This window comes from Muntiacus reevesi, chromosome 3, assembly GCF_963930625.1.
Source record: "Muntiacus reevesi chromosome 3, mMunRee1.1, whole genome shotgun sequence".
Taxonomy (NCBI): Eukaryota; Metazoa; Chordata; class Mammalia; order Artiodactyla; family Cervidae; genus Muntiacus; species Muntiacus reevesi.
Window position 1 is genome coordinate 165,137,601 of NC_089251.1, and position 12,182 is coordinate 165,149,782.

Genomic DNA, 12,182 nt, shown 5'->3' on the forward strand with positions numbered 1-12,182 from the left:
ATTTATATTCATCATCATCTATTTTTTTTAAGGAATCATGAACAAGATCTTCTTGAACAGATGGGAATTTTACTCCTATTTGCTGTCCACTTTCCCCACTGAATTTCATCCTAACGTTACATTCTGTGCTTCACTCAATCATATTGTACAGCACTTTCATCCTAAAGTTCTGAGTCTTTAAAAAGTTTCTTCAGGCTTGAATTATCCCTACAATGATTTTTAGTAGAGATTGGTCAAACAGTTTAAACAAAACATTTTTGTTAAATGATCATTTAACATAAAAAGTAAAGATTTGCTGGAAAGGCTTCTCTTAATGAGATGAATGGTATTTCTCGTTCATGGACACATATTTATTGGTGGAATGAAACTAGATTCCACACCAATTCCAGTTCTATTTTTCATTTTTATAGCTGTACACTCTGAGGAACCTTGTTCGCATTGATAAACAGATGGGAATAGAAAGGGCTTCATTATAGAAACGTCATTCAATTCTTCAAAGTCCTTCTGAGTTACATGTTAAGAAAGAAAGAAATCACAATGAATTATTGACACAAGTACTGTTAATGCTGTCAGCTGACACCCCACTTACTTCTTCCATTTTGTGGAAAGAAAACAATTGACTGTCATCCGACTTGTCAACAAATCTGTCACCTAGTCATTGAGGTGACTGACTTGCTCAACTGCTGACAATATTCTGAATTGTCCCTTTGCTTGGCAACCTAGAGGCATTCACGTCTGGAACAACACAGCATGTTGAGATGCTGGGTGGGCGAAATAAGACGGCAGAAGGGTGGTTACGGGTGGAACAGGGAGGGTGAGCAACCAGCCCCACATCCCAGGGCATTCTTCGGCAAACTGATGACTGGGAGGCGCTGAGGAGCGGAACTTGTTTTCTCAGATCTCACCACGTCCGTGCACACAGTCTCCGTGACCCTAGGAGAACGGCCCCTCAGCCTGGCAGGGGTCAGTCAGCCCTGGAATCACCCTGTCCCCCCATCTGTGTAAGCGCCCCCTGCCTCTCACGCGCTGCAGGAGGCGGGGAGTAGAGAGCAGGGCTGTCAGGATGCTGTCGGCCTGTGAGCCCACACAGAAGGTGTCTCCAGGGGTAAAACTGAGACTGGCGGGACTCACCTGCCCCAGGCGAGTGAGAAATCCCCTCTGAGGTCACCTTGAGCACGGGATCCCAGCTGTGTTTTCAGAAACTCAGGATCAATTTTCTCACAGCCCGGAAGTGAAATGGGTCTTTGAAACCAGATAGGATCTTGGAGCAACGCAAAGACAAAAGTCAGGCTCGCTTTGGCCTGAGAAGACAGGGCTCTGCATGCCCTCCAACAGCCTGTGGGGCCTCAAGCAGTCTCTGGGCACCAGATGGGCTCCCCATCCCTTTCAGCTCCGACCCTCTGGTTCCAGGGCTCTGGCCGCAGCAAGACCATGTCTGGGTCAGAGGATGCTGGCCAGAGTCAGGTGAGGTGGTGGCGAGGGGAAGAAATGGCTCACAGGCCAAAAAGACGTCTACCCCAGAACTGGGAGGGTCATACCCGCACACAGACGCAGCCTGGGTGAGCAGGGTGGGGCAGTGGATTGCAACTACCTCAATATAAATATGGGCTTCCCAGGCGGCTCAGGGGTAAAGAATCCATCTGCCAATGCAGGAGATGCAAGGGTTCGATCCCTGGGTCAGGAAGATCCCCTGGAGTAGGAAATGGCAAACCCACTCCAGTGTTCTTGCCTGGAAAATTCCATGGGTAGAGGGGCCTGGTGGGCTATAGTCCACGGGGTCTTGAAAGAGTCAGACACGACTGAGCACATTATATATATAGGTTAACACATATGGGGTTTCAGTCTGGGAAGATGAAAAATGTTCTAGAGATGGAAGGTGGTGATGGCTGCTCAACAACGTGAATGGCCTTCATGCCATTGACCTGTAATGCTTAAAGTGGTTAAAATGGTAACTTTTAGGGACCTCCCTTATGGCTCAGCTGGTAAAGAATGTGCCTGCAAGGGGGGAGACCTGAGTTCGATCCCTGGGTTGAGAAGATCCCCTGGAGAAGGGAATGGCTACCCATTCCACTATTCTGGCCTAGAAAATTCCATGAACTGTATATAGTCCATGGGGTCGGAAAGAGTCAGACACAACTGAGTGACTTTCACTTTCACTGGTGGTCCAGTGGCTAAGACACTGCGCTCCCAATGAAGGAGGACTGGACTTGACCCCTGGTCAAGGAATCAGATCCCACATGCCGCAACCAAAGATCCCGCAAGCCACAACCAAGATCGAAGATCCCGCATGCCATAACTAAGACCAGGAGCAGTCAAATAGATAAATAAATAAGAAGTTTTTAAAAATGGTAGATTTTATATTATGTATGTCAGTTGCTCAGTCATGTCCAACTCTTTGCCATCCCATGGACTGTAACCTGTCAGGCTCCTCTGTCCATGGGATTCTCCACACAAGAATACTGGATTGGGTTGCCATTCCCTTCTCCAGGGGATCTTCCTGGCCCAGAGATTGAACCTGGGTCTCCTGAATTACAGGCAGATTCTTTACCATCTGAGCCACCTGGAAAGCCCTATCTTATGTATATTTTATCACAATTTGTAAAAACCTCAACTTAGAATTCCTCTCCCTCAAGAGAGCCATCTTCAAAACCCAGCTCCAAGTCAGAGCTGCCTGGGAGAAACCCCAAACCCTGCCGGGACAGGTCCCGAGTTTCATCCAGCCTCGGCCACTCGTCATCTGGCCGGGAAGGTCGGGCACTGGGGCCACCATGAATCACCAGCACACACAATGGTTCATTCAGAGACGGTGCCGGGCGTGTTCTGTGTTGGAATTTCTCTGTTTGCTCAGCCTAGGAGTTCTCTCCCCAGCCAGGTATGAGTGGATCTCAACCCTGGTTGTCTACACACCATCCTCCCTCTTGACTGCCGATCCGGGAAACTCTTAGATCCATGAACAGAGGACCTGGGAGCCAACGCTTCCCCACCTGTAAAGTCAGCAGCTGTGGCTAGAGGAGCCCGAGCCCCCCGCCCCAACCCCTTACCAGCAAGCTCAGAATCCTGAATACCTGGATCCACCAGGTATCTGTCTCCCCCCTGCCAAGAACACGAGCGCAGTGAAGACAGCACTGTGCTGGCTGCTTTCACCAGCTTCCGGGAGCTGACTGAGCACAGTGCATCCCAATTCCATCCTGACCTGAAAACACCCACGGTGGATGCACTTACACGATGGAAACTGACAAACACAACCTGTCAGGGATTCCCCCCCAGAGAGCCGGACATCAAATAATGACCGGCCCACCACTGGGTATAAGTGTTAAATTATTAAGACAGATGGCCATTTCAAGAGAATACTGCATTTTCTGATCTCAAAGGACTCCTAAAGACTGTCAAAGGTCCCCCTCCAGAGACGGTCCATCCTGCAGTGACTGCCCAGAGAAGTCAGCCGTGGCTGACCACCACCAGGAGTCACAGACCCAAAGGCACTCAGCCTGGACCCCACGCCTTGTTCTCCCTGAGAGACCCCCTGCAGGACAGCCCTTCGCACCCACTCAGTACCCAAGTTCAGTCCATGTTCACTTTCTCATGTATTAATAAGACTCTTCAGAACTATGTAAGATAGAGATGAGGCAGTTTTCCTGCTTTTAGAGGTGTGAAAACAGCCCTCGAGAGATTAAATGAACTAAGAAGGTCAGTCTGTCAAGAAGCTGAAATTAGACCTGAGGAAGGCTGTCTGGTGGAAGGCTTACAGGACTGTCAAGTACAGTTTCACAGGCTGTGCACTGCCCAACTCCGGGAAACACAGTTCACCAGAGACTGCAAAGTATTTAACCCCCAAGGCTATGAAATAGGGAGGCCTTGAGAGCTTAGGTGAAAAGGGAGTTAAATCCCTATAATCACTGGGATAAATTCTTTTTATAACAATACTCTCACTTTCTATGCCTTGTATTGTGTATGTGTCAGGAAGCCCAACTCTCAGATCCATACATGACTACTGGAAAAACCATAGCTTTGACTATATGCACCTTTCTATGTTCATTGGAAGGACTGATACGGAAGCTCCAATACTTTGGCCATCTGATGCAAAGAGCTGACTCATTGGAAAAGACTCTAATGCTGGGAAAGATTGAAGGCAGGAGGAGAAGGGGACAACAGAGGGTGAGATGGTTGGATGGCATCACTGACTCACTGGACATGAGTTTGAGCAAGCTCTGGGAGATGGTGAACGAGAGGGAAGCCTGGTGTGCTGCAGTCCATGGGGTCTCAAAGAGTCGGACATGACTGAGAACCGAACAATAGCAAGCCCAACTCCAGGGCTTATCATGGGGGCTCCAACCCTTTCCTGCTAGCATTTCAGAGAGGAGGGAGGGACTCTGAGCTCTCCATGGAGATCTACGAACTTGTGAACATTTCCTAATTTCTAACATAAAAGGCTGTGTTCACTTAGGTAGACTGAAACTGAACAACTGCCCCAAGTTAATTAAGAACCTGAGCAGAAGTCTCTCTCTGTACAGAGACCTTCAGTCTAAAAGAGTCAAAAGGGGGCCCACCTCCCACTGGGGCTGGTCATCTTGGTGGCAGAGGAAAGCTGGAATTTCACTCTGTACTGCCAGCACCCTCAACAGGTGGGGAAGAAATCAAAACACATTGTAGTTCTGGGATGGGGACTTACAGACAGAAAAGAAAATCAAGTTCAAGCCAAACATTCCTCAGCGTAACCGAAGAGAATTGGAAAAACTCGATGACAAGGCCCAAACCTTCCATCCTTCAGACTGTTGCTGTTCAGTTGCTCAATCGTGTCCGACCAACTCTTTTTGTGACCCCATGGACTGTAGCCCACCAGGCTCCTCTGTCCATGGGATTTCCCAGGCAGGGATACTGGAGTGGGTTGCCATGTCCTCCTCCAGGGCATCTTCCCAACCCAGGGATGGAACCCGAGTCTTCTGCATTGACAGCAGGTGGGTGGGGGGCCGCAGGCCGGGAGGAGGGCCTTGTCTGGGGCAGTACTGGAAGCTGGCCACCTCGCTCCACTCCCTGCCCTGGGATGAGTCTGCCGTAGCCGGGCACCCACAGACACCCTGGCTCACTCGGACACTGTCCATGGGGGCTGCCAGCCTTCCCAGTCAGGACCGGTTCCCTAGAGCTGATCTCCAACCTCAGCCCAGGAAGACAAGCTTTCCCCTGGGATACGGGCAAGGCACTGCTTCCCTGCTCTTGGAACCTCAGCCCTTCTGCCCCTTTCAGGACAGAACAGCCTAGTGGATGAAGGCAGCCCCTGATGCCATAAAAAAGGAGTTTAAAACCTAGTCACAGGTTCAAGGGGCTTCCCCTGTGGCTCAGCTGGTAAAGAATCTGCCTGCAATGAGGGAGACCTGGGTTCGATCCCTGGGTTGGGAAGATCCCCTGGAGAAGGGAAAGGTTACCCACTCTAGTATTCTGGCCTGGAGAATTCCATGGACTGTAAAATCCATGGGGTCGCAAAGGGTTGGACTTTCACAGGCTCAAGAGGGAGGGGACATACATATGCTGCTGCTGCTAAGTTGCTGTAGTCGTGTCCGACATATATACACCCATGGCTGATTCACACTGCTGTATGGCGGAAACCACACAACGCCACAAAGCAATTTATCCTCCAATTAAAAATAAATACATTTAAATTTTTAAAAAACCCACTTGCCACGTGAGGACTGCCCCGCTTTCGGCAAGTCACCGGTGCCAAATGGACCATTAATTTACGCACAAGAAAAATATCGCCAATCATAACTGTAAAATGCCAACAACTGTAACATCTGAAACACCCAGATGTTACCATATAAAAAAAAATGTGTCATGGAATAGAGGAACGACAGCTCTTAAGCTTTCTAACAGTTACAGTTCCCATCTCAAGTTGTCGGGAGAGCTGAGTTAATAAATTAAAACACTTAAAACTGGGCCACGCTCAGAGTAAGCACCACATAAGGTCAGCTGTCATCTTCACATCCTCGTGATCGAGGAAAGGCCACAGGAATTTTTTATAACCTCAGAAAAAAATAAATCATGGCAAGGGGAAAAAAGAAACCTACAGAAACCCTTGGCAGGCAGGACATCTTCATGAAAAAAAAAGTAAGTGTTTAGAGGCCGCTAGATCCAGGTTTGAATTCTAGCTAAGCTTCTTAGGCAAGTGATTTTTACCCTCTGAGTCTGTATCCTTTACTGAAAAGGAGAATAAAGACACAGTATCACATTGGCTTGTTTTTAGGATTAAAGAAGCTAATGTATACTTAGCCATTGGTACAAAACAGACATTTAATACATGCATTTTGTCATGTGGGTACTGAGTGTTTTTCCTAAACACTGTTTGGAGATCATCACCATCATAGTTCAGAGGGGGAAAAAAAAAACCACCCGACTAAAGAAAAAAGAGCCAGAAAAGTAATGGCAAACAACTGTGCTATTCTGCCGGCTGTAAAAATCCTCGGTCCAGGGAACACAGCTGCTGTGTGGATGTGGAGATGAAAACAGCTGCTGGGTGGATGTAGGCTTGGGAAGAGCCTGTGTTTGAGCAGCTCACAGCCTGATCTGGTCTTGGCCCCATAAGTCACCAGAGACATGGCGGGAGACAGTGTTATGTTAGACAGCAGAGAGGGGAGGAAAGAGGGGGTGCTGAGCCCCAGCATCGCATCAGGGCTCCTGTGAGGCCCACGAGTGCAGGGGTGACCGAGTGGCCTCACAGGGAGACTGTGACTCCCCAGCGGCAGCCGGGTCGATGGCTCAGCCCCTCGCGTCTTACACTGAGCAAGGATGCCCGTGCGTTCCTGGGAGTCCTCTGCCCTTTCCAGGCGGATCATGCGACCCAGTTCTGGAGCTCTTTCCCTTGCTCTCGCTCACACCCACCCTCGGTGTCCAATGGTCAGGCGCTGGTGGCTTTTCTCTCCTTGCCAATGATGCCCCATCCCAGCTCCACTCCTTCAAGGCACACTCAGCAGGTCCAGGGGTTTCTGACCTCTGACCTCCACCCCCTTCTAGAATACAGATTCCCTGTAAAACAACACACCAGCCCCTGGGGAGACGCCCCCCTCCCCCAGACCAGGCTGGAAGACCTGAGATTGCGGCGGGCACTCAGAGAAGGTAAGATCCTCTGTGCCCAGGGTGGGAAGGAGTGCCAACAGGGGAGGACCAGGCTGCGCTCACCTCGACCTCTGCCCCAGCCAGGAGCAGCCGGCTCAGTGAAATAAAGAAACATTTTAAAAGAGGGTAGCAGCTAAAAAAAAAAAAAAAAAAAGAGGGTAGCAGCTGAAATAACAACTAAATCCCACAGCCTCTCCAAACTCACATAAGAGAAGCTCTGCCTGACACCAGAGTTCTATAGCCCCGTGCGTGTGACAGCTGCCGCCCTCCACGCGGGTACTCACCGGACTTCAGTCTGAGCTCCCCCAGGCAGCCGTAAGCATCGGTCAGCTTTCCGTACTGGCCTTTAATGACCTCCTTTTCTTCGGGGGCTGCGGGAGAAACAGCACAGACAGCATCAGTCGAACCTCCCGGTGTTCATTCATTCACTGCAGCTTCCGATGCGGCTCCCACCCACTCGGCAAAGAAAACGCAGAGTCAGTAGCTCGGCCCCAAGTCATCTGTGTGGAGGCTTGTGGATCAGCAGATCGCAGAGCTCCAGGGACTGAGTGAGACCTTCCCACCTGCTGTATGAAAGCTCCAGCAGTGTCCCGGGGCGGGAGGGGCTGCAGAGGCGGAGGAGAGTCCCTGGCCCGCGGAGGTGCTGGGGTTTGAGGCGGGAGCAGGAGTCTCAGGCCGGCCCCGTCCCTCGGCACTGCAGCCCACGTGCTCAGAAACAGCACTGAGTCATCGCTCCCCAGTGGGGAGGACCTTCCTTCCTAAGTATCGTCCACCAGAGGCCGCATCGTGCAAGGGCCCACCCGCCCCCCGGGGGCCTGCTAACACACGAGAGCTGAGCAGCAGGCCTGGGTGACCCTGGTGCTCCAGGTCCGGGGCCAGTGAATCCCAAGGCAGGCTGATGAGCAGAGGTCCCCGGGGTCTTCAGAGTTGCTAGAAACACCCAGAACAATACCCAGCCTGCTGAGAAGCAAAAGAAGAAAAACTGGCAGAGGGAAGGACCGGGAGAAGTAGGGAGCCCTTAACCTTGACAGTGATACCACAGACACCATTGGAGGTGCCATGGGCTCTTACAGGGGCCAGGGCTTTGTACCCTTTTCTCAGAAGAACGCTTCTAAATGCACAGGACAAAACAAAAACACGGATGAATCCTTAAATAAGGACCCCGCAAATACCATTAGGGTGACTTGCTATGGAAGCAAAAACTCAGCCTCAACTGAATTCATCTAACACAAGGGCTCTCCACCTGGGGAGACAGAGGAAAAAGCCTGGCAGACACCACAGCTTCATAGATAGCTTTTGGGGGGATCTGTATCTCTAAAAAGTGAAAGTGAAAGCCGATCAGCCACGTCTAACTCTTTGCGACCCCAAGGACTGTACAGTCCGTGGGATTCTCCAGGCCAGAAGGGGTAGCCTACCCCTTCTCCAGTGGATCTCCCCAACCCAGAAATCGAACCCAGGTCTCCTGCATTGTAGGCAGAGTCTTTACCAACTGAGCTACCAGGGAAGCCCTATAATCTCTAAAATTGCATGCAAAATTTTTGATATATATTTTTATGAGACTGGGATCTGAAATTTTCATCAGAATTTCCAAGGAACTCTAAGGTTAAGAACCAGTTTAATAAATGACATTTTCCTCCAAAATTCACATGACTTTTTCTAATTAGGGCTTTTTGCTGGGGGAGGAGGGAGCAGGGTAACCTAAAGGTAATTACCCAAGAATCCCCTGCCAATGCAGGAGACTCGTGTTCAATATCTGGGTTGGGAAGATCCCCCGGAGAAGGAAATGGCAATCCACTCCAGTATTCTTGCCTGGAGAATCCCATGGACAGAGGAGCCTGGAGGGCTACAGTCCATGAGGCCACAAAGCAGCCACTAAACAGGTGTATATAAGTCAGTCCCAATCTCCCAATTCACTGCACCCGCCCTCCAGTCCACATCCTTCCTCTTTCTTCAAAACTAGCAATCGCATCCTTCCAATCCCCACTTCCATCTTCACGTCTCATTCTCTCCCTCTCCCGCCTCCCTCATCCATCTGTTAAGGACCCTTGTGAATACACTGGGCTCCCGGATCATCCCCAACAACCTCCTATCTCAAGGCCCTTCGTTTAATCACAAGTGCAAGGCCCCTTCCGCCACATGTGGTAACCATCACAGGAAGGAGGCATCAGGACGGGGGCACTGATGAGCCCACAGATGGGCACGACCCACTTCCTGGAGCCCGCGGGTCTTTGCTCCCACACTGAGGAAAAGGCAGCCTTCCCACCCACCCCGGTCTGCTCCTGAATGAGATGAAGGCCTCCTCCATCCAGGTGATGACGAGTCCACCGTTCAGAGACAAGCCTGGTGCCATGTGCCTACCGGGCCTTCCTGGAAGTGGCCTGCTCCCTGCTCTAGGGCAGGGGAAGCCTGTGAAATCCCATCCCCGCAGGTGGAAGCGAACTGCTCCCTGCCGGCCTGTTCAGGGCCACACGTGGCGTCTCCTGGTCTAAACAGAGAGAAGTAAACAGGCAGCTCCCAGTCCTCACTGCGGTGGACACGTTGATCAACGCAGGAGCTTGATTCTGACACACACACAAAAATTCACATTTCCACCCGCAAAGCTTTACAAAGCCTTTGCACAGAACCCTGAAGCCAGAGTATCATCTGGGTCTCACCCTGTTGACCCTAAAACGAGGGGGTCTTTATGCCTTTATGTCTCTCTGCAAACAGTCCTGACCGAACAAACAAAACGCTAGGAAACTGCCGGCCAAAGGAACCTGGTCAGACCCACACTGCAGAAGTGGGAATGGGATCGCGGAAGAAGTCGTGGAAACAGAACTGACCCCCTGCCCTGCTGGGTCACAGAAGATAAACATACACACCAAGTCCCCCTGCACTGGGAAAATTAAACAAATACAAATAAAAAAAAAAAGACTTCTCATCCTATTTTAAAAACAAGCAAGCACAGTGCCACCAGGCCACTTTGTCCCATTCGAATCCTGTAAATGATCAACTCCTTAACACAGAATCAACACCACCATCCCTGGCTTTCACACAAGGCACCTCACGGAGAGTCACACGTGACTCACGTGACAGGCTCGGGAGACGATGCTTTTCCTTCATCGCAAACAGATGAACTGTAAACAAATTGGGGGGGCTTAAAACATGGAAACTTTCTCAGCTCTTGAGTCTGGAGGCTGGAAGTCTGGAAGCAAGCTGTCAGCCGGTCATCGTCCTCTGAAGGCTCCGGGGAGGGTCCTCCCCTCCTCGTCCTGGCTGGTGGTGGCCATCAATCTGGACCTTCTCTGGCCTGCAGCTGTGTCACTCCAACCCCTGCCTCCTTCGCCACGTGGCCGCCTTCTCCCTGTGTGGCTCTGGGTCTCTCTCCTCTTGTCAGGACACTCATCGCATCGGATTGGGGGCCCACCCTCCTCCAGGATGACCGCATCTCAACCTAATTACACGGAGGACCTGCTGTCCAAATATGCCCCTTCTGAAGTATTGGAAGTTAGGACTTGCATGTATCTTTTGGGGAACACACCTGAACCCATAAGATTCAGCAACCTTTTCTCTCCATGAGCCAGCCCTGTTAAAACTCCAGACTCTCTAGAAAGCATCTCTCCTTTTCTCCAGGCCTTCCTCTCCAAGGCTCCTTCGCACCCCTGCAATGTGTAAGCGGGACGCGTCCCATGCCTGGGAGACAGGGCCTCCTCACTGCGCCCCCAGGGCCCCCAGAGGCCTGGCCTCTCAGGCAACCTGTTCCAAAACTGCCCAACACTGCTGCCTGCCCCAGAAAACGGTATTTCCTCACTTCATGTCAAACGGAGAAGAAATCCATTTTGCTCTTCAAAAGAGAGCTCACAAACCAAAAGCCTCAGGTAGGTAATGAACGAACAAAGCCGCTGGGAGGGGGCCGTGGGTGACCCAAAGATAAGGTGGCCCCACGCGCCTTCTAATGGGGACACATGGTCCGTTTCTGCCACCGCCTCCAGGAGGTCAGGCCAGTCTGGGTGCCAGCGAGCTTCCAGTTTTTTGAGAGAAATAGGACACTTCTGATTTCTCAGTCTTGGCAACCAACCCAGGTTTATTTTAAGCTCCATGTGGGCTGCACACACCTCTGCAGACTGTATCTGGTCTGCCCATTGCCAACTTCTGTCCTTCCTTACTTAATGTCTCAAAAATAGAATTTTCCTGTCTTTCGCGCTTTTGTGGCATTTCCGGAGGGTTCGTCCACAGAAGAATGTTTTTGCTCCCCCCTGCTCGCCGCCCCTCCAACCCCGACCATCGGCCATGACTTTCCAGGAAGTCCTCGCCTTTACTGACCCACCCTTGTCCTCATCCACCCCTTGCCCTGGGATTCGGTTTCAGTGAGCGTGTATCTGAGGACCAGTTTGGCACAGGGACCCAGCAGGGACCCGAACAGACCCCAACCCATCTACCCCGGAGGCAGGCACGGGGCCTAGGCAAAGAAGGGACACGAGTCATGAATGGATGAGTGAGGACAGTGGAGGCCATCCCGCTGGGGGTGGGAGCCAGGAGCAGCGGCCCCGACAAGGCTGTCACAAAGGAACCACACAAGTTTCCTGCCAAGGGGGACAGACGCGATCAGCAACACAATACAGACAGTGATGTGAGCTAGGAAGAAAAAGCGACCAAGGAAGAAGGGTGGGAAGCGGGGGAATGTGGACTCTCACACAGTGCGGTTTGCCAAGGTCTCACTGCAGGGGCAACCATGAAAGCAGATGAAGGAGAAGAGGGAGATAGCTGAGTGGAGGGCCGGGGAGCACTGTGGGCCCAGAAGAGCACGTGCAAAGGTCCTGGGGCTGAAGTATTCCTGGAACATGCAGCATCAGTGAGGTCAGCAAGTGTGACTGAGGGAATGGAGCCAGGGACACAGTGCGAAGCACCGTCTAGGTCATAACAAGACTGGGGGTTTCCCTCTGAGTGAGAGGAAGGCACTGCAGGTTTTTGAGGATCACTCTGGCTGCTCGGGTGAAAACAAATCCAGGAGGGGCAAGAGGAAGACAAGGAGACCAGTTAGGAGGCGCCTACGATGATCCTGGAGAGAGAGGATGATGCTTGGAGCGGGGTGTGGGGCA

At 51.4% G+C, this 12,182-nt stretch overlaps 1 protein-coding gene across 1 annotated transcript in view; it reads right to left on the bottom strand.

Moving 5' to 3' along the window:
• Positions 1–12,182, bottom strand: part of SYNJ2 (synaptojanin 2) — a 98,943-nt gene that overhangs the window by 58,181 nt on the left and 28,580 nt on the right. Inside the window, exon 2 of the mRNA XM_065931054.1 lies at positions 7,389–7,475. Coding sequence (XP_065787126.1) covers positions 7,389–7,475 — 87 coding nt within the window. The remainder of the gene's footprint in view (positions 1–7,388; positions 7,476–12,182) is intronic.